At 44.3% G+C, this 22,677-nt stretch overlaps 1 protein-coding gene across 2 annotated transcripts in view; it reads left to right on the top strand.

The window, feature by feature from the left end:
* LOC138676260 (carboxypeptidase A1-like) overlaps positions 1 to 22,279 on the top strand; it is a 28,032-nt gene extending 5,753 nt beyond the window's left edge. For both annotated transcript variants that reach the window (XM_069765372.1, XM_069765373.1), the window contains 7 exons: positions 6,595 to 6,696; positions 7,922 to 8,020; positions 9,235 to 9,345; positions 9,466 to 9,556; positions 9,681 to 9,880; positions 10,005 to 10,089; positions 20,637 to 22,279. In XM_069765372.1, the coding sequence (XP_069621473.1) occupies positions 6,595 to 6,696; positions 7,922 to 8,020; positions 9,235 to 9,345; positions 9,466 to 9,556; positions 9,681 to 9,880; positions 10,005 to 10,089; positions 20,637 to 20,821 (873 nt within the window). In that variant the 3' untranslated portion in view covers positions 20,822 to 22,279. The remainder of the gene's footprint in view (positions 1 to 6,594; positions 6,697 to 7,921; positions 8,021 to 9,234; positions 9,346 to 9,465; positions 9,557 to 9,680; positions 9,881 to 10,004; positions 10,090 to 20,636) is intronic.
* The last annotated feature ends 398 nt before the right edge of the window (positions 22,280 to 22,677 follow it).

Genomic DNA, 22,677 nt, shown 5'->3' with positions numbered 1-22,677 from the left:
GCAGGCGCAGGAGTAAGCACACCATCAAACTCAAGATCATTCAGAGCTTCCGCCCCTTGAAACATGGCCTCTGGCTCTAGGGGGGTAGGCGCCGAATCTTCAAACCAGCACCGCTGTAACATGTTACGATGCAAATTACGGGTTGGCCCCCCTGTCCCCACCGGTTCGACCTCGTACACTGGAATCTCAGGGTTCACCTGTTTTTTTATCAGATACGGTATCGCCTCCCATCGGTCACTCAGCTTTCCTGACCGTCGTTTTGTCCTCACCAACACTCTGTCTCCCGGAGAGAACAGCTCTGTTTGTACAGGTCGCGTGTCCTTATGGACCACCTGGCGAAGGCGGTCACCCACCACCTGATGCACCACCCTCAACCGCCGCCGATGCTCTCGTACCCACTCGGATGCAGTCCGAAGGGGGGCGGAGGAGGGATCTGGCATGCTCACATCCTCAATGTCTCGGCCAGGTCTACCAAACATCAACATGTGTGGTGAGTAACCAGTAGTACTGTGCACCCTGTTATTGTAAGCCCACATCAATTCGGGGAGATACTCAGGCCAGCATGTCTGTTGCTGACTCTCTAAGGACCTCAACATTTGCAACAGGGTCCGATTAAAACGCTCACACGCCCCGTTACCCTGAGGGTGGTAAGGCGTTGTTCTCGACTGCTCGATACCATAGAGCTGGTGCAACTCTTTCATCAGCGTTCCCTGAAAGCAGGCCCCTTGATCTGAATGTATTCTCTGCGGACACCCGAACACTTGGAAGAAATGTCGGCACACTGCCTCAGCCGCCGACTTGGCCGTCTGATCTCTTGTCGGCACCGCTACAGCATACTTGGTAAAGTGATCTGTCATCACCAGGCAGTAGGAGTACCCTGATGTAGAGTACCCTATCAACACGTAGTCAATCATGAGTAGTTCCAGTGGAGCTGAAGTCTTAATAGACTGTGTGGGAGCCCGCTGCTCAGGGCTTTTGTTGAGCCCACAAATTCGGCACTGCCGACACGCGTCGGCCACCATCCCTCCCAACTCAGGGCAGTAGAGGACTCGCTGCAACCACTGAAGTGTCTTTTCACTTCCAAAATGGGCCCCCTTCTCATGCGCCTCACGAGCGACCACCGGCCCCATCCCCACAGGAATTATCAGTTGGTACCGATGCTGCAGCTCCGATGGCAGGTACACCTTACGATACAAAAGACCTTGTTCCACACACAATTTATCCCATTGTCGAAGGAGTTTCATTCCTTCCATGGACAACTGAGCCTTGTCCTCTGCACTGGGCCAGGCCTTGTTTTGTACCCAACGGCGCACAAGTGCAACGTCCGGACACTCATCCTGGACTCTTGTCCAATCTGAGGGTGTTTTACCCAGGACACAGGGCATCCCGGTGGCCACCCCACTTGAGTGTACCACACTTTGGAAGATAGGTATTTGCCCCAAAGCTGGAGTTTCAGTATCCTCAAGTTGTTCATCAACATCTTCCCCGGATGACCCAAGGGGCATTCTTGACAATGCATCTGCATTGCCGTTCTCTCGACCAGAGCGAAATTTAATGCGGTAATTGAACTTGGCCAGTCTGGCGACCCACCGCTGCTCCAACGCCCCCAGTTTTGCATTCTCTAAGTGAGCTAGCGGGTTGTTATCTGTCATGACTAGCACCTCAGCTCCTGTTAGATACTCGGCGAAGCGTTCTGTCATTGCCCACACCAGGGCCAGCAATTCCAGCCGGAATGAGCTGTAGTTAGCCGGATTTCGCTCGGAGTCTCTTAAAGATCTGCTGCCATAAGAAATCACTCGCTCTCGGCCGTCCTGCACCTGTGCTAGTACTGCCCCCAACCCATGAAGACTACCATCGGTATACAACAAAAAAGGGGTGTCAAACCGGGCGTAGGCCAGCAATGCGGCACTCGTTAGGGCGGTTATCACTCCATCAAATGCCTTTTTCTGTAGGGGCCCCCATGGAATGGGGCGATTTCGAGGACCCAGCGCTGTCCCTCTCAAAAGTTCATTCAAGGGACTCACCACTTGTGAGAATTTAGGCACAAACCGCCGATAGTATCCTGCTAGGCCCAGGAAGGCCCGCACTTCTCGCAGGTCACAAGGAGGTGGCCACTCTTGTACCGCCTTAATCTTACTGGCTAAAGGTAGTACCCCGTCCGGGGTCACCAGATGCCCCAAATATTCAATCTGGTTTCGTAACAGCTGACATTTTTTTGGCTTTATTTTCAGGCCGTAGCTCTTGAGCCGCCGGAGAACTTGACGCAGCTTCTCCAGATGATCTTCAAATGAGATTCCGAACACCACAATGTCGTCCAAATATATCAGGACTGATTCAAAATTTAGATCGCCCAAGCAATGTTCCATCAGGCGTTGGAAGGTTCCCGGGGCGGTAGCGAGGCCAAAGGGCATCCGGTTGAACTCAAAGAGCCCCATTGGCAATACAAACGCCGTCTTGGCCCGATCTTTTTCAGCCATTGGGACCTGCCAGTACCCGCTTGCCAAATCCAACGTTGAGAAATACTTGGCCCGACCCAGGGCCGACAGGGATTCTTCAATACGGGGTAAAGGATATGCGTCCCGTACGGTGTGGGCATTCAATTTCCGATAGTCCACACAAAATCGGAGTGTCCCATCCTTCTTGCGGACCAAGACTACAGGGGCCGCCCAGGGACTCCGGCTCTCTCGGATCACTTGGTTGTCCAGCATACTGGCCACCATGCTCTTCACCTCTTGATAGAGCGCCGGAGGAATTTGGCGATATCTTTCTCTAATGGGTGGAGTATCCCCCGTTGGAATCTCATGCTCAATCGTCTGGGTACACCCGAAGTCCTCTCCATGTCGGGAAAAGGTCTCTTGATGTTCCCACAAAACTCTCTCCAACTGCTCCAACTGCACGGGGGTCAGCTTCTCCCGATCCACTCCCATCTGCTCCATGATCACATGAACATTCCATTCCTCCGTAGGAGGTTCAGTCCGGCCTACCTCGACCGCGAATGTCCAGGATGACTGTTGGTCTGGTCGCAGTTCGAACCCTGCATTTTCCGGCACCTTCTCTGCCGGTACGAACAGTTCAGCCAGTATGGTCCCAGCGGGAATTGCAACAGCTTCATCTAAAACATTGATGCATCGGACCGGTACTCGTCCATTCTTCACAATCGCCAAAGAACGGGCCACATGTACCTTGGCAAATGAGGAACCCTCTCGGGCGGGCTCAAGTAGCACTTCAAGCCCATTCAATCTCTGTGCAGCTCCCACAGGCAGCATTAAGAGTTCCTCTTGTCTGGGTCCCAGCAGGATCGGGGCCCTCGAAGTCACTCGGACCCGGCCCACCCGGCCACCTGGGACCGCACTTTTCAGCAAGTCGCAACTCAGCACTAGACGGTGTAGAATTCTCTGTGTGGGTCGGTGTCTTGTCGCACGGGCCCAGTATCGGGGTCCTTCACTGGCATACATCTGGTGATTCAAATCTCGCAGCACGTTCATTCCGAGCGTCACTTCCATCCCTCTTCTAGGGGGGTGATCCACCAGTACTACCCCTTTCTGCCCCAGCTCTTGACCAAACATTTTTAGTTGCATCCACACGATCCCTTTTACTGACAATTGACCATTATTTGCGGCGGTCAGTCGTATCACTCGGCCATCCTCTGGAATCACTAGTCGACTGAAGTATCTCTCATATACTTCTAGAGGCATTATAGTACATTCGGATCCCGTGTCAACCAAGCACCTCATCTTCCGCCCTTCAAACTCTGCTTCTATCACTGGACTACATGCAAACAAATCTTGTTCATTCCGTCGAGGGCTTTGTGTGGGTGGGGCCGCTGCTGCTTGCCCTCTCATGGCAGCGGCCGGAAGTTTAAAGCCGGCGACGGGGTTTCTGGGGCTGTAAGCGCCCGGCAGTAACGCGAGATGTGTCCCTGGCGGCCACACTTCCAGCAGGTGATTGTTCCTCGTGGGCGAGGGCTTGACTCATTCTGATAGGACGACCTGGCCATTTGCGGGGTCACCGTTCCAGGGGGTGGGGCAGGAGGTTCCTGTGAGGAGGTAGAGGCGGGATCAATTGTCAGTTGAGACAATTTCAGCTTCAACTCCTTCACCTCAGCACGCAGAGCTTGTACCACGCTTACCAGCCCCTCTCCCCCCGACCCTGATGAACCACCTTCCTCCAGCTGGGCACTGTTCACTGACCCCTCGGGAACATAGGCTGATTTCTCTTCCCTTTCCACTGCAGCTCGGTAAATCTGCCAGAAAGATAACTCTGGTGCAACCCGGGCCATTTCCAACAGTTTGTCCCGGAGAAGTCTATTGGCTACACCGGTGATGAATTGGTCCCGGAGCAAGCGGTCTACCTCCCGGAATGCCCCCATGGCCCCCGGGTCTAGTCGCTGCATCTCATTCAACATCTCTTGCAAAATATTAGAGTACTGCATCAGGGACTCACACTCTCTCTGGGGACGATTAAAGAATAGGGACCGAAGCTGGGCCACACGCACTCGGCCCCCCAAACTCCCCTCTAACAGTTCCAAAATCTTTTCTAATGTATCCCTCTCTGATTCTGGGCGCACCATCACCATACGCCTAATATCACCCTCCAGTGCATTTAATGCCAGCTCAGCGCGTAACGCGGGGGTCAAATTACACATGCGCAGAATACTCCGGATTCTCTCAGCCCAATCTTGCAACGCCATATTGCGCCCATCGTATTTCGGCATGTGCTGAAGTAAAGCTCTTACAGGCACATACCCTCCCGAAGTCGCAGCGGCTGCCAGGGGAACCCCAACCCCCGAGGAGGATGCGGATACAGCGGGGTCATTTCCACCCTCGCCCCCGTCCATGACAAACACTGGATCCTGCCGACTACGCCAAAAATGTAATGACCAGAGGTCCGAATAAGATCCAGTGAGTCACAAACCAAGACCAAGGCAGAAATCTCCAACGGTATTTACTCAAAGGCAAATTAATCAAGGTAATATGGAGAATATTAAGGCAGATGCACCCCAAAGATACACTAATTCAGCAGCAGCTGAAATCACTGTGCCACTCCAAGGTCTCCTGAGAACTGTGTACTACAACAGACTAGTAAGAAATTTACCTAACAGGCAACTAAAAACAGGAACAAGTGTAAATTGAATGTAGTGTTATTAAGGGAGCCCCTGGAATGGCACATTGAGTATAACTTACACAACTCTAATATAAGATACACCTCTAAAGTAACAATCTAACACTCTGAGCAGAGATACCCGGGTATCTATAACTATGGTACCGTATCCTGAGATGGATTTCCTCTCAGGCAGGAATCCGCACAGGCTGCAGCCAATCCTTATCTTCAGCGCCAATAAGTTACAGCAAGCTCCTCTTGTCTTGTCGGCCGATGCCGAGCCCAAACGCCGGGGACTTAGTGGTCTCACGATGTTGTCTCTGCTTCTGTAGCTCCTAGGAATGGTTCCACGACAATCCGTCCGTCTCTGTATCAGCAGTCTGTCCAGACTTGGTTCTCCACTCAATGCACAGGGAATCCACAGACTTCCAAATACGTACTGGGTTCTTAGTAAAGTCTCAGTCTTTTGTTAAATAAAGGGTTAACTCCTCTCCAGGAAACGTTATCCACACAAGTCTCTCACAGAGTTAAACAAAAGGTTAATTCTTCTCCAGGGGAACGTTAGCAACAAAAAGTCTCTCAAAAGCTTCTTTTCCTCCAAAAACACTTGCAGTAAATCCACACACAGTCTCTCTTTAAGATATCACAGCAGCTTCTGCCTTTGCTTCCCGCCTTTTTCTCTCTCAGCTCTCACTTCCTAGTTTCACTTTACACCCGAGACACCAGACCCCACCCAGCAGCACACACTGTCTCTGGGAGTTTTGCACGGTCTGTTCTCTTCTGCAATAGGCAAAAACCACAGGGTCCTAGTGCCCTCTCAGTGGGACTACAGTTCACCCTCTTACACCACTTCCTGCTTCACTTTAATAATTTTAGTTGAAGGGGTTGTCCGATCTAAGTTGATAAGTCTGCAGTCACTCTGTGTGACTGCAGACTTATGAATCCCCCCAGCACATGCACTGTGCGCTGTGGGGATTCGCTGGCTTCTGACCCGGGATCAGAGGGTGTGTATGAGTTAAACATACTCCCAGCCAGGGGCTGAATAATAGGCGTGGCGTCGCTTCCTACACTTGTATTGATGCCCACTGGACGGGCATGCCCACTAGGCGGACACATCACTAGATGGGGTGTGGCATCACTCTATACAAGCCCATTAGACGGCTCTGGGCAGGAGTATGCATAACGCATACGTACCCGTTGGTCCTGGCTCACAAACTGGTGAATCCTCACAGCGCGTGCTCTGGGGGGATTCATAGGTCTGCAGTCACACAAAGGGACTTAGCAATTTAGACCAAACAACCCCAAAATAAAAATTCCTCCAGAAACGTTACTCCGGCCAGAGACTGGAGGGAGATGCGCCAAAAAATGTGACATTTGGTAAAAGTTGCATTACATGAATCTGTCTGAAAATCTGGATAAGTAAAGTTGTTAAGGAAAAATAATAAAAGTCTTATAAAAAGATCAATGTAATGCTCAGATTTTATGTGTTCATAGATTAACAGCTTTATTGACACTCTGGTGGCTGAAAATCCTGGATTTGTCAGCAAAATTCAGATTGGCAAAAGTACCGAGGGTCGCCCACTGAACGTTCTGAAGGTAAGAGTGGTCTAAAACTGCTGACATACACTGTGTGCACAATAATTAGGCAAGTGAGTTTTGTGATCATTTTATATATTGTTGTGACCAATATAATTCAAAGACATATGTACATAAGGTCTTGTGCACTAGAAATACACCAAATCTATGAATAAGGCATGAAAAACGACCAGATGAAAAAATCATAATCTTTATTGATAAAATATATGAATAAAACTAATGGAAAAAAAGAGATAAAAAATGAATCCACAAAATGAATAAAAAAGGTGGAACAACTTGAGACCCTACAGATATGCATATATTGCTGCAGGCATCTGAAGGTCGTATCATAGGAAGATAGTGAACAAATTGCACTTATCAGATATAATAATAAATATGGGAATGATGTATAAGTACATGGAATGAATTCATCGATAGTAAATCAGACTCAGTACCAGTAACAAAAACGATAACATTGCACATCAGACACCATGCATAAACCATAACTAGAGACCATAACATGTGGACATTAGCTGAAGAATGGTATAGAGAAGTGCATATACATAATACAGACCACAGGTAAGGAACAAGAATGCCCACCCCATCCCATGCGTTTCATCATCCCCTACATTCTTATAGAGCAAGGATGTCAAACTCAAATATGCAGAGGGCCAAAATGAAAAACTTGGACAAAGTCATGAGCCAACCTTGATATTTATTCAAAACATGGCTCCAATTGAGAAAGTTTTTCCTTATCATTTCATATAGGATAATGGCCCCACATAGTCACCCATGTAGAATAATGGATCCTGCATAGTCCTCCATACAGTTTAATAGCACCACATAGTCTCCCATACAGAATAATAGTACCACCTAGTGCTCCATACAGAATAATGGCCTTACATAGTGCTCCATACAGTATAATAGCCTCATATAGTCCTCCACACAGTATAATTGCCTCACATATTTATTGCTCCATACAGTTTAATTGTCTTACACAGTCCTCCATGCAGTATAATGGCCTCGCACAGTCCTCCATACAGTATAATAGCCTCAAATAGTGCTCCATACAGTATAATAGCCTCATATAGTTATCCATACAGTATAATAACCTCACATAGTGCTCCATACAGTATAATGACACCACACTACATTAAAAAAAAAATTTTAATACTTCTACACCCGTCCCCTGCTGCTTCGGTCAGGATACTGGTACAGTAATTTTGCATTTTGTTTTCTATTTTAGTTCAGCACTGGCTCTAACCGACCAGCTTTCTGGATTGATACTGGAATTCACTCCCGTGAGTGGGTTACTCAGGCCAGTGGTCTATGGTTTGCTAAGAAGGTATGTAATCACATTTTTTTACACTTGTTTATGTTGAGTGGAGAAATATGTTATAATATATTTATATATCATGGCTTGACAATTATTATAATTGAGCTTCTTAAAGTAGCACTCCAAGTTTGTTTTTTTAATTCAACTAGTCATTAGTCCCTCAACATAAAATTAATACAGCATATTCTAAATTTATTTAGTTCTCAATTTCTAACTTGAAATTCATGGCATACTTATCTTAAATTAGGTCATGTAATCACATGGTGACCACCACCCTGGGAATTACATGGCTTTATGTTTTCTGAAAGGGGTCACCACCTTAGTAATCAGAAGTTGTTATATAATGATTTTCATGGACTGTACCAGGATAGGCAGGGGAAGAAGCGCATATCAACGATAATGATGATGACTGCACAGTGCCTATCACACAATATTAATGTAGAATATCACAGTTCAGCCCCCCTGTTGGTATACCTATATCGGTTTATTTAGGAGAATATAGAGGGAAGAATGATCACAGCATCGTCCCAACAGACAGAAATGGAACTGCTGGCTGTATTCGATCATGTGATGCTGTACAGATGCATCATGATCATGGGATTTATAGCAAAACTTGGAGAAATAAGATGCAGGATGAAATCTAGGGATCAATATGGAGACTGACAGAATAAAAGTAGAAAGTTTGTAGTAGGTGCAATAATAATTACATAGGCAAATACTTCCAATTAGAAATTTAATATAGGTATTCTGATAAGCTATGTGCAGGGAATGGTAGTGGCTTAGGCATCCATGGTTATAACCACTAACAACTATCTCACTATATGAGTGGTGGTAACCATGGATACTTAAGGTCCTGCAATGCCCTGCGCATGTGGTAAGCAACATAGTGAATCAGAAGAACTATGCTACATTTCTAATTAGAGGCTTTTGCTAATATTATTATTATTACATCTACATAGGCTCTTGGAGATAGGAATACCCCTTTATGTTTGTTCCTTACATTTTATGGAGATAAAAGGCTGTAAATTTTATTTAACCAATTTATTAATGTGAACATTATTTGTTTCAATATTGGAACAATGATTACAATTAGGAACCACAGCATTAGGGAAAAAAAATGAAGCACATATGTATGTGGGGGCTTAAGACATACAGTATGTGGGGGACAGCAAAAGGTAACTGTTATGAGACATTAATGATCTTCTGTATTTTATTATCTGTAGATCGTTAAGGATTATGGAAATGACCCATCTCTTACTGCCACTTTGAACAAAATGGATATCTTCCTGGAGATTGTGACCAACCCCGATGGCTTTGTTTACACCCACACCTCAGTAAATATCTTCTGAGCTCAATGTCTTCCTTCTTTACATGTGTCACAATTTATAACAGTGGTGGTGGATATTTTTGAATTGATATGAAGCTCTTCACTCATTATCATTATTACATGACAGAACCGTATGTGGCGAAAGACCAGATCTTCAAACTCTGGCTCTACCTGTATTGGAACTGACCCCAACAGAAACTGGGATGCTGGCTTTGGAGGTAACATGCTGATTTTATTCATGTGTTATCAATCAGGAATATACAGTATATAAACCACAATATCAGGACCTAATAACCAAATAAGAGACTTCTTTTCTAATTACATTATACCGTTAATATCTAGGTGGTGGATCAAGCTCAAACCCTTGCTCTGAGACCTACCGTGGACGTTCTGCTCATTCTGAGCCAGAAGTCAAGTCTATTGTTGACTTTGTGAAGAGCCATGGCAAAATCAAGGGATTTGTTTCCATCCACAGTTATTCCCAGATGCTCCTCTATCCATACGGCTACACGTCTGTTCGTACCCCAGATAATGCTGAATTGGTACATTTTTTAAACATTTTTTATAATGTATTATAATAAATAAAAAATATATAATTTGTTTATGAATATATAGGAATCTGATTTTTATTATCGATATTTCATCTTATTCTGCCTCTGTACACAGGACAGTGTTGCTAAAGCGGCAGTAAATGCATTGACTTCTCTGTATGGAACAAAGTACACATATGGAACCATCATCACCACCATCTGTAAGTAATGTTTTTACTCGGCGCACTTTTTTTCTCTCAAAATATAGAGGAAATGTGCTTTTATTAAAGTGGATGCGTCAGGATAATATGCTCTCCTATGAAGGACAGTATGTTACAGTTATGGGTCCAGACTCCTAGTAGCCAAAACAGAACAAAAAGACCATAGGACAGCAGAATAAGCAGACAGATAATATATATAAAAAAAGGTTATCTCAGGAAGATCAGCTGTTGGGGGAACCAGTGGCATAACTTGAAGATTGTGGGCCATAATGTAAAATCTCCAATATGGACCCCAACTGACACAGGTCTTTAATAGTAATAGACTTTTTATATGGGGCAAAGGGATCTTTGTGGCCCCTCTAGTCTCCAGGAACCGTGTGGAATTGTAACCCCTACACAGGACCGGCTCCAGGTTTTTGAGGGCCCCGGGCGAAAGAGTCTCAGTGGGCCCCCCCTTTAACACATACCACGATTCATGATCGCATATAAACACAGCCATGTAGTATATAACACAGCCCACGTAGTATATAGCAGAGCCACGTAGCATATAACACAGCCACGTAGTATATAGCACAGCCCACGTAGCATATAACAGCCCATCTAGTATATAGCACAGCCACATAGTATATAGCACAGCCCACGTAGCATATAACAGCCCACCTAGTATATAGAACAGCTATGAGCCATAGAGACACTTGCCCCATATAGTGCTGCACAAACGTTATGGCCCCATAGATGCTCCATACAGACACTTGCCCCATATAGTGCTACACAAACGTTGATTATGGCCCCATAAGATGCTCCATATAGACACTTACCCCATATAGTGCTGCACAAACGTTATTGCCCCATAAGATGCTCCATACAGACACTTAGCCCATATAGTGCGGCACAAACATTATGGCCCCATACAGACACTTGCCCTATATAGTGCTGCACAAACGTTATGGCCCCATACAGACACTTGCCCCATATAGTGCTGCACAAATGTTATGGCCCCATATAGACACTTGCCCCATATAGTGCTGCATAAACGTTATGGCCCCATACAGACACTTGCCCTATATAGTGCTGCACAAACGTTATGGCCCCATACAGATACTTGCCCTATATAGTGCTGCACAAACATTATGGCCCCATATAGACACTTGCCCCATATAGTGCTGCACAAACGTTATGGCCCCATATAGACACTTGCCCCATATAACGCTGCACAAACGTTATGGCCCCATATAGACTCTTGCCCCATATAGTGCTGCACAAACGTTATGGCCCCATAATATGCTCCATACAGTCACTTGCCCCATTTGCTGTTGCTGCGATCAAAAAAAAAAATCACATACTCACCTCTCCGTCGCTCAGGCCTCGGCACTTTCAAGATTCACCTGTCCTCATTCCAGCCGCCGCTCCATCTTCTTCAGCGTCTTCTGCACTGACGCCAAGCAGAGGGCGCGCACTAACCACGTCACCGTGCCCTCTGACCTTAGCGTCACTGCAGAAGACGCTGAAGACGGAGGCAGAGCGGCGGCTGGAACGAGGAGCAGGTGAGTATAACGCAGCGCAGCGCTTCCCTCCCCGTTATACTCACCTGCTCCTGGAGCGGTGCAGTCCCTGCTCGGCAGCTTCTTCCTGTATTGAGCGGTCACCGTTACCGCTCATTACAGTAATGAATATGCAGCTCCACCCTTATGGGAGGTAGAGCTGCATATTCATTACTGTAATGAGCGGTACCATGTGACCGCTCAGTACGGGAAGAAGCTGAGGAGCCAGGGACCTGCAGGGACCGTGCCAGCCGCCAGGAGTAGGTGAGTATAATTAGACAGCCCCCAGCCGCTCCCCCTCCTGGTGGTCCTAGGCACTGGCAGATGCCTGCCTGCCCCTAACGCCGGCCCTGAATGGGCCCCGTCTCGCCAGGGCCCCGGCACTTGCCCGGGTACGCCGGGTGCTGACGCCAGCCCTGCTCCTACAACTATTATAGTTACGCCCATCATGGATCAATGCCAGGCTAAACACAAGAAATGCTACATTACTAGGAGTACCACCAATAATGTTGGGAAACTAGGGATTAGTGATGAGTGAGTATGCTCGTTACTCCGGTTTTCCGAGTATGCCCGGGTGTTCTCCGAGTATTTTGGTTATGCTTGTAGATTATGTTTGTGTCTCCGCAGCTGCATGATGTGTGGCTGCTAGACAGCCTGAATACATGTGAGAATTCCCTAATAAACAGGCAATCCCTGCATGTGTTTAGGTTGTCTAACAGCCGGAAATTTTACAGCTGCGGGGACACAAACATAATCTACGAGCTCGCCCAAGATACTCAGAAAAACACCTGAGCATGTTCGGAAAACTTGAGTAACGAGCACACTCTCTCATCACTACTAGGGATATTTAAGTTTTGGACTTGAAACTCCTGAAAACACCCAAACCTGCCCAGGACTGCCAGCTTTTTGGGTGAGGTTTACATAAACTCTGCCCCATTTTGGCCTATGACAGCCCAATTTTGCTGGGACAGTAAAAATTTGGGACAGTTGGTAAGTATGTGTTACATGATGGCTATATGAATGGGCAATAGAGGAAGAATTTCTACACAACCATCTGCAGATAGCATAAAAAAGTTGTTTCATTGAGGATCCATTAAAAAATGAAAAACAAAAACGCACATACAGGGGAACATAAAAACTGATGCGTTTTGAGCGATCCAACCACTCATATTCATAGCTATGAATAAATTCACAGGAAAACAATAACCACTAAACAACCGTACAGACAAATGCCCTCATTATTATAGAGAAGGTAGATGAGTTCTGGATAAATCAAGTTTTATTTGGACACATACAGTACAGACCAAAAGTTTGGACACACCTTCTCATTTAACCCCTTCCCGATTTGTGACACAGCGTATGCGTCATGAAAGTCGGTGCCCCGGTACACTGCCCCGCTCCCCTCCGTCCTGTGCTCCGCTCCCCCCCGTGCTCTTGTCCGCTCACCCCCGTGCTCCAATCACCCCCCCGTGCTCCAATCACCCCCCCTGCACTCCGATCCACCCCCCCGTGCTCCGTTCCACCCCTCCCGCGTTCCAATCCACCCCCCCATGCTCCGATCCCCCCCCCCGTGCTTCCCTCCCACCCCATCATGCTTACCGATCCTGCCGGGGTCCGTCCGTCTTCTCCCCGGGTGCCGGCATCTTCCAAAATGGCGGGCGCATGCGCAGTGCGCCCGCCGAATCTGCCGGCCGGCAGATTCGTTCAAAGTGCATTTTGATCACTGAGATATAATCTATCCCAGTGATCAAAATAAAAAAATAATAAATTACCCCCCCCCCCTTTGTCACCCCCATAGGTAGGGACAATAAAAAAAATAAAGAATTTTTTTTTTCCACTAATGTTAGAATAGGGCTAGGGTTAGGGTTAGGGGTAGGGTTAGGGTTAGGGGTAGGGTTAGGGGTAGGGTTAGGGGTAGGGTTAGGGGTAGGATTAGGGTTAGGGCTAGGGTTAGGGGTAGGGTTAGGGTTAGGGGTAGGGTTAGGGTTAGGGTTAGGGGTAGGGTTAGGGCTAGGGTTAGGGGGAGGGTTAGGGTTAGGGGTAGGGTTAGGGGTAGGGTTAGGGGTAGGCTTAGGGTTTCGGTATGTGCCCACGTATTCTGTTCCTCTGCGGATTTTTTCGCTGTGGATTTGATACATCCGCAGTGCTAAACCGCTGTGGATTTATCGCGGATTTACCGTGTTTTTTCTGCGCATTTCACTGCGGTCTTACAACTGCGGTTTTCTATTGGAGCAGTTGTAAAACCGCTGCGGAATCCGCAGAAAGAAGCGACATGCTGCGGAATGTAAACCGCTGCGTTTTCATGCAGTTTTTCTGCAGCATGTGTACAGCGATTTTTGTTTCCCATAGGTTTACATTGAACTGTAAACTCATGGGAAACTGCTGCGGATCCGCAGCGTTTTCCGCAGCGTGTGCACATACCTTTAGAATTAGGCTATGTGCACACGGTGCGGATTTGGCTGCGGATCCGCAGCAGTGTTCCATCAGGTTTACAGTACCATGTAAACATATGGAAAACCAAATCCGCTGTGCCCATGGTGCGGAAAATACCGCGCGGAAACGCTGCGTTGTATTTTCCGCAGCATGTCAATTCTTTGTGCGGATTCCGCAGCGTTTTACACCTGTTCCTCAATAGGAATCCACAGGTGAAATCCGCACAAAAAACACTGGAAATCCACGGTAAATCCGCAGGTAAAACGCAGTGCCTTTTACCCGCGGATTTTTCAAAAATGGTGCGGAAAAATCTCACACGAATCCGCAACGTGGGCACATAGCCTTAGGGTTAGGGTTGGAATTAGGGTTGCGGTTAGGGTTGTGATTAGGGTTATGGCTACAGTTGGATAAGGGTTAGGGGTGTGTTGGGGTTAGTGTTGGAGGTAGAATTGAGGGGTTTCCACTGTTTAGGCACATCAGGGGTCTCCAAACGCAACATGGCGCCACCATTGATTCCAGCCAATCTTGTATTCAAAAAGTCAAATGGTGCTCCCTCACTTCCGAGCCCCGATGTGTGCCCAAACAGTGGTTTACCCCCACATATGGGGTATCAGCATACTCAGGACAAACTGCGCAACAATTATTGGGGTCCAATTTCTTCTGTTATCCTTGTGAAAATAAAAAATGCTTGCTAAAACATCATTTTTGAGGAAAGAAAAATGATTTTTTATTTTCACGGCTCTGCATTGTAAACGTCTGTGAAGCACTTGGGGGTTCAAAGTTCTCACCACATATCTAGATTAGTTCCTTTCGGGGTCTAGTTTCTAAAATGGGGTCACTTGTGGGGGGTTTCTACTGTTTAGGCACACCAGGGGCTCTGCAAACGCAACCTGACGCCCGCAGACCATTCCATCAAAGTCTGCATTTCAAAAGTCACTACTTCCCTTCTGAGCCCCGACGTGTGCCCAAACAGTGGTTTACCCCCACATATAGGGTATCAGCGTACTCAGGAGAAACTGGACAACAACTTTTGGGGTGAAATTTCTCCTGTTACCCTTGGGAAAATAAAAAATTGCAGGCTAAAAGATCATTTTTGAGAAAATAATTTTTATTTTTTATTTTCATGGCTCTGCGTTATAAACTTCTGTGAAGCACTTGGGGGTTCAAAGTCCTCACCACACATCTAGATAAGTTCCTTTCGGGGTCTAGTTTCCAAAATGGGGTCACTTGTGGGGGGTTTCTACTGTTTAGCCACATCAGGGGCTCTGCAAACGCAACGTGACGCCCACAGAGCATTCCATCAAAGTCTGCATTTCAAAACATCACTACTTCACTTCCGAGCCCCGGCATGTGCCCAAACAGTGGTTTACCCCCACATATGGGGTATCAGCGTACTCAGGAGAAACTGGACAACAACTTTTGGGGTCAAATTTCTCCTGTTACCCTTGGGAAAATACAAAATTGCAGGCTAAAAGATCATTTTTGAGGAAATAATTTTTTTTTTTTTTCATGGCTCTGCGTTATAAACTTCTGTGAAGCACTTGGGGGTTCAAAGTCCTCACCACACATCTAGATTAGTTCCTTTGGGGGTCTAGTTTCCAAAATGGGGTCATTTGTGGGGGATCTCTAATGTTTAGGCACACAGGGGCTCTCCAAATGCGACATGGTGTCCGCTAACAATTGGAGCTAATTTTCCATTCAAAAAGTCAAATGGCGCGCCTTCCCTTCCGAGCCCTGCCGTGTGCCCAAACAGTGGTTTACCCCCACATATGAGGTATCGGCGTACTCGGGAGAAATTGCCCAACAAATTTTATGATCCATTTTATCCTATTGCCCATGTGAAAATGAAAAAATTGAGGTGAAAAGAATTTTTTTGTGAAAAAAAAGTACTTTTTCATTTTTACAGATCAATTTGTGAAGCACCTGAGGGTTTAAAGGGCTCACTAGGCATCTAGATAAGTTCCTTGGGGGGTCTAGTTTGCAAAATGGGGTCACTTGTGGGGGAGCTCCAATGTTTAGGCACACAGGGGCTCTCCAAACGCGACATGGTGTCCGCTAACAATGGAGATAATTTTTCATTCAAAAAGTCAAATGGCGCTCCTTCCCTTCCGAGCCTTACCATGTGCCCAAACAGTGGTTTACCCCCATATGTGAGGTATTGGTGTACTCGGGAGAAATTGCCCAACAAATTTTAGGATCCATTTTATCCTGTTGCCCATGTGAAAATGAAAAAATTGAGGCTAAAATAATTTTTTTGTGAAAAAAAAGTACTTTTTCATTTTTACGTATCAATTTGTGAAGCACCTGGGGGTTCAAAGTGCTCACTGTGCATCTAGATAAGTTCCTTGGGGCGTCTAGTTTCCAAAATGGGGTCACTTGTGGGGGAGCTCCAATTTTTAGGCACACGGGGGCTCTCCAAACGTGACATGGTGTCCACTAAAGAGTGGAGCCAATTTTTCATTCAAAAAGTCAAATGGCGCTCCTTCCCTTCCAAGCCCTGCCGTGCGCCCAAACAGTGGTTTACCCCAACATATGAGGTATCAGTGTACTCAGGACAAATTGGACAACAACTTTCGTGGTTCAGTTTCTCCTTTTACCATTGAGAAAATAAAAAAATTGTTGCTAAAAGATAATTTTTGTGACTAAAAAGTTAAATGTTCATTTTTTCCTTCCATGTTGCTTCTGCTGCTGTGAAGTACCTGAAGGGTTAATAAACTTCTTGAATGTGGTTTTGAGTACCTTGAGGGGTGCAGTTTTTAGAATGGTGTCACTTTTGGGTATTTTCAGCCATATAGACCCCTCAAACTGACTTCAAATGTGAGGGGGTCCCTAAAAAAAATGGTTTTGTAAATTTTGTTGTAAAAATGAGAAATCGCTGGTCAAATTCTAACCCTTATAACTTCCTAGCAAAAAAAAATTTTGTTTCCAAAATTGTGCTGATGTAAAGTATACATGTGGGAAATGTTATTTATTAACTATTTTGTGTCACATAACTCTCTGGTTTAACAGAATAAAAATTCAAAGGTGAAAATTGCAAAATTTTCAAAATTTTCGCCAAATTTCTGTTTTTATCACAAATAAACGCAGAATTTATTGACCTACATTTACAACTAACATGAAGCCCAATATGTCACGAAAAAACAGTCTCAGAACCGCTAGGATCCGTTGAAGCGTTCCTGAGTTATTACCTCATAAAGGGACACTGGTCAGAATTGCAAAAAACGGCAAGGTCTTTAAGGTCAAAATAGGCTGGGTCATGAAGGGGTTAAAGATTTTTCTGTAGTTTCATGACTATGAAAGTAATACATTCACACTGAAGGCATCAAAACTATGAATTAACACATGTGGAATTATATACTTAACAAAAAAGTGTGAAACAACTGAAATTATGTCTTATATTCTAGGTTCTTCAAAGTAGCCACCTTTTGCTTTGATGACTGCTTTGCACACTCTTGGCGTTCTCTTGATGAGCTTCAAGAGGTAGTCACCGGGAATGGTCTTCCAACAATCTTGAAGGAGTTCCCAGAGATGCTTAGCACTTGTTGGCCCTTTTGCCTTCACTCTGCAGTCCAGCTCACCCCAAACCATCTCGATTGGGTTCAGGTCTGGTGACTGTCGAGGCCAGGTCATCTGGCGTAGCACCCCATCACTCTTCCTTCTTGGTCAAATAGCCCTTACACAGCCTGGAGGTGTGTTTGGGGTCATTGTCCTTTTGAAAAATAAATGATGGTCCAACTAAACCGGATGGAATAGCATGCCGCTGCAAGATGCTGTGGTAGCCATGCTAGTTCAGTATGCCTTCAATTTTTTGAATAAATCCCCAACAGTGTCACCAGCAAAGCACCCCCACACCACAATCAGCTCAGATTAGAGACCAGGTCAATGCCACACAGAGTTCTACTCTGTGTGGCATTGACCTGGTCTCTAATCTGAGCTGCTGTTAACCTGTGATTTCTGAGGCTGGTTACTTGGATAAACTTATCCTCAGAAGCAGAGGAGACTCTTGGTCTTCCTTTCCTGGGGTGGCCCTCATGTGAGCCAGTTTCTTTGTAGCGCTTGATGGTTTTTGCCACTGCACTTGGGGACACTTTCAAAGTTTTCCCAATTTTTGGACTGACTGACCTTCATTTCTTAAAGTAATGATGGCCACTCATTTTTCTTTACTTAGCTGCTTTTTTCTTGCCATAATACAAATTCTAACAGTCTATTCAGTAGGACTATCAGCTGTTTATCCACCAGACTTCTGCACAACAAAACTGATGGTCCCAACCCCATTTATAAGGCAAGAAATCCCACTTATTAAACCTGACAGGGCACACCTGTGAAGTGAAAACCAAGTGCTAAGCATCTCTGGGAACTCCTTCAAGATTGTTGGAAGACCATTCCCAGTGACTATCTCTTGAAGCTCATCAAGAGAATGCCAAAAGTGTGCAAAGCAGTCATAAAAGCAAAAGGTGGCTGCTTTGAAAAACCTAGAATATAAGACATAATTTTAGATGTTTCACACTTTTTTGTTAAGTATATAATACCACATGTGTTAATTCATAGTTTTGATGCCTTCAGTGTGAATGTACAATTTTCATAGCCATGAAAATACAGAAAAATCTTTAAATAAGAAGGTGTGTCAAAATTTTTGGTCTGTACTGTATATAATTATCAAACAAACTAAGCAGGTAGACAAGATATAATTTTCATATACATAGTACCCTGAGGATAGGGAATATAACAGGGACAGCACCGAGCAGGATCTAAGCGCAATATTAAAAATGTCACAAATAAAAGTGCAAAGCTGATGCACTCACCAAACTGAGGTTGAAGGAACAGCGTATTGGCCCTGGGGGAGTGTCCCAAACCAAGGTCCTAGTTACACGGTCTGCTGCACGGCTCCTGGTCAAAGGGGCGATTCTCAGTCTTCCGCAGGTGAAGAATAAAAGGAACAGAAATCCAGTCTGGTGCAGGTGCCGAAAATTGTAACATGATAGATTGGCTTATTTAAGAAAAAAAAATGTAAAAAGATTTTTATTCTGAAATGTACGAAGTAAAAACAACGCGTTTCGGCTTTAAAAAAAATCGTTCATCAGGTAAAATATACATATATACATACCATGTCTTTATAAAGCCTTTTTACAAATGGAAAGGGAGGGGTGTTTGTTACTAGCACCAATCCTTCACTTAATTTGCATACTCCTCTTAATTGGTTTAACTCTTTAGCACAGGTGGATAAAAGACATAATTCACATAACTTAAAAAATTATGCTCTAGTGAAAGGTAATAATCCATTATAAAGCAAAGAAAAAAACCCACAAATCAATAAATAAAGAAATAAAGCAGCATCACCCCAAATTTTTTTTATAATAAACCTAATCGCCATGTCAATAGGTATAGCATCTCTAAACTTTCTCGATCACATCGTTCAAACCATTCGGGCACAGGGTTTGTAACCGAAAAATCCAAAAAGATTCCTTCTTGTTTAATATTTGATTGCGATTCATCACTCCAGAAGGTATCATTTCTACTGGTGTAACTGTTATTTGGAATTTTCTGTTGTGCATTAATAAAATGTGCCGCGATAAACTATGCTGAAGGAAACCGATTTTAGTACTATGACGGTGTCCATTCATTCTTGCTATGATAGTTTGTGTTGTGCAGCCAACATATTGGAGGCCGCAACAACACGTGGTCTCGTAAACAACATAGTCACTGTCGAAGACAGATGTTGCCTAATCTCAAAGACCTCACCCATACTATATGAAGTGATCGAGCAAGCCCCATGTTGTAAGATGTTGCATGTATAGCAATTTCTCGATCCACATTTGTAGACGCCCGGAGATGAATTTCTAGAGGCAGCTTTTGAAAACCCACAAGTGGAATCTGTGGGGTTTTTTTAGGTTGCTGGGCGCTATTAACTTTCTTAGGCCGGGATCACACATGCGAGAAACACGTCCGTGTCTCGCATGTGAAATCCAAGCTCTGGCGCCGGCACTCCAGAGCGGAGCGTGCGGCCGCATAGGAACACATGGAGCCGCACGCGTGTTTCTCGCATGTGTGATCCCGGCCTTATGGTGCGACCCCTCTTAAAGGTAATGCCAGTTTTTTCGGTAACAAATTCTTTAAGATGGGGTCTTTAATTAAAAGGTACCAACATTTTTCAAGGATGTCTCTTATTTTATGATTACCATTATTAGGCTGCCGTCATACTAGTACTAGCAGTATTTGGTCAGTATTTTACATCAGTATTTGTAAGTCAAAATCAGGAGTGGAACAATTAGAGGAAAGTATAATAGAAACATATGCACCACTTCTGTGTTTATCACCCATTCCTGGTTTTGGCTTATAAATACTGATGTAAAATACTGACCAAATACTGCTTTTTTTAAAGTCGAAACGTGTTGTTTTTAACTTGGTACATTTCAGAATAAAAATCTTTTTTAAATTTTATTTTTTTAATAAGCCGATCTATCACGTTACAATTTTCGGGAGCGCCTGCACCAGACTGGATTTCTGTTCCTTTTAGATAAGGTATCATGTTATGGACACTGTCAGTGATCTTTACATACTATTCTTGTTTTACAGACCAAGCCAGTGGAGGTACCGTTGACTGGACCTACAACCAGGGCATCAAGTACTCTTACACCTTTGAGCTTCGTGATACCGGCCGTTACGGCTTTACCCTGCCAGCCAACCAGATTATCCCAACCGCTGAGGAGACCTGGCTGGCCCTTACTAAGATTATTGAGCACACTCGTGATAACTCGTAATAAAACGTGCAATGCAATAAAAATTATTACTGAGACTAAAGATCATGTTGTTGGAATATTCCAAATGATATTGAAATATATCATGTAAAAACATATACCAAAAGTCTAGGCAAATAAATTATTCCTATGCTCTTCTAACATAGGCAAAATGTATCAATGCAGTCCAGTTAGCAAAAGTCTGGTTTTCTATCTTTAAGTTAGACTAGATCTTATCCCCTTCAACCCCCAAGCCTGTTTTCACCTTCCTGACCAGGCCAAATTTTACAATTCTGACCAGTCTCACTTTATGAGCTAATAACTCTGAAATGCTTCAACGGATCCCACTGATTCTGATTTTTTTCTTGACATATTGTACTTCATGATAGTGGTAACATTTAGGCTGCCGTCACACTATCAGTATTTGGTCAGTATTTTACATCAGTATTTGTAAGCCAAAACCAGGAGTGGAACAAATAGAGGAAAAGTATAATAGAAACATATGCACCACTTCTGTATTTATCACCCACTCCTGGTTTTGGCTTACAAATACTGATGTAAAATACTGACCAAATACTGCTAGCGTGACGGCAGCCTTATTCGATATGAGTTGCATTTATTTGTGAAAAAAAAAATTAAATTTTGCAATTTTCTAAATTTTTATGCCCTTAAATTAGAGAGATGTGTAACACAGAATAGTTAATAAATAACATTTCCCACATGTCTACTTTACATCAGCGCAATTTTTAAAACATAATTTTTTGTTGTTAGGAAGTTATAAGGGTTAAAAGTTGACCAGCGATTTCTCAATTTTTCAACAAAATTTACAAAAATAATTTTTCAGGGACCACATTATATTTGAAGTGACTTTGACGGATCTAAATGACAGAAAATACCCAAAAGTGACACCATTCTAAAAACTGCACCCTTCATTGTGCTCAAAACCACATTCAAGAAGATTGTTAACCCTTCAGCTGCTTCACATGAATGTGGAAGAAAAAAATTAACATTTTACTTTTTTTCACAAAAATTTTAATTTAGTCACAAATTTTTTTTATTTTCACAAGAGTAAAATGAAAAAATAGACCCAAAGTTTGTTGTACAATTTCTCCTGAGCATGCCGATACCTTATATGTTGCGGAAAACCTCTGTTTGGGCGCATGGCAGGGCTCGCAAGGGAAGGAGCGCAATTTGACTTTTGGAAAGAAAAATTTGCTGAAATAATTAGCGGATGCCATGTAGCATTTGGAGAGCCCCTGATGTGCCTAAACAGTGGAAACCCTTCACAAGTGACACCATTTTGGAAACTAGACCCTTCAGCAAACTTATGTAGGTGTGTGGTGAGCACTTTGAACCCCCAAGTGCTTCACAGAAGTTTATAACATTGAGCTGTGAAAATAAAAAAAATCAAATTTTTCCCATAAAAATGTTTTTAGCTCCAAATTTTGCATTTTCAATAAAAGTAACACCAGAAATTATACCATACAGTCTGTTGTGCAATTTATCCTGAGTATGCCGATACCCAATATGTGGAGGAAAACTAATGTTTGGGTGCACAGCAAAGCTTGAAAGGGTAGGGACACCATGTGACTTTTTGAAAGCAACATTTGCTGGAATAATTGGCCGATGCCATGATGAATTTGGAGAGCCTCTGGTGTGCCTAAACAGTAGAAATCCCCCAAAAGTGACACTATTTTGGAAACTAGACCCCATCAGGGAACTTATCTAGATGTGTGATGAGCACCATGAAACCCCCCAGGTGTTTTACAGAAGTTTATAACCTAGAAAAATGAACATAACAAAATCAAATTTTTCTCTCAAAAATGTTATTTTAGCCCCATTTTTATATTTTCACAAGGGTAACAGGAGAAAATGGAACC

This window comes from Ranitomeya imitator, chromosome 4, assembly GCF_032444005.1.
Source record: "Ranitomeya imitator isolate aRanImi1 chromosome 4, aRanImi1.pri, whole genome shotgun sequence".
Classification (NCBI taxonomy): Eukaryota; Metazoa; Chordata; class Amphibia; order Anura; family Dendrobatidae; genus Ranitomeya; species Ranitomeya imitator.
The sequence above is the reverse complement of the archived record's forward strand: the minus strand, read 5'-3'. Positions and strand labels throughout refer to the sequence as shown.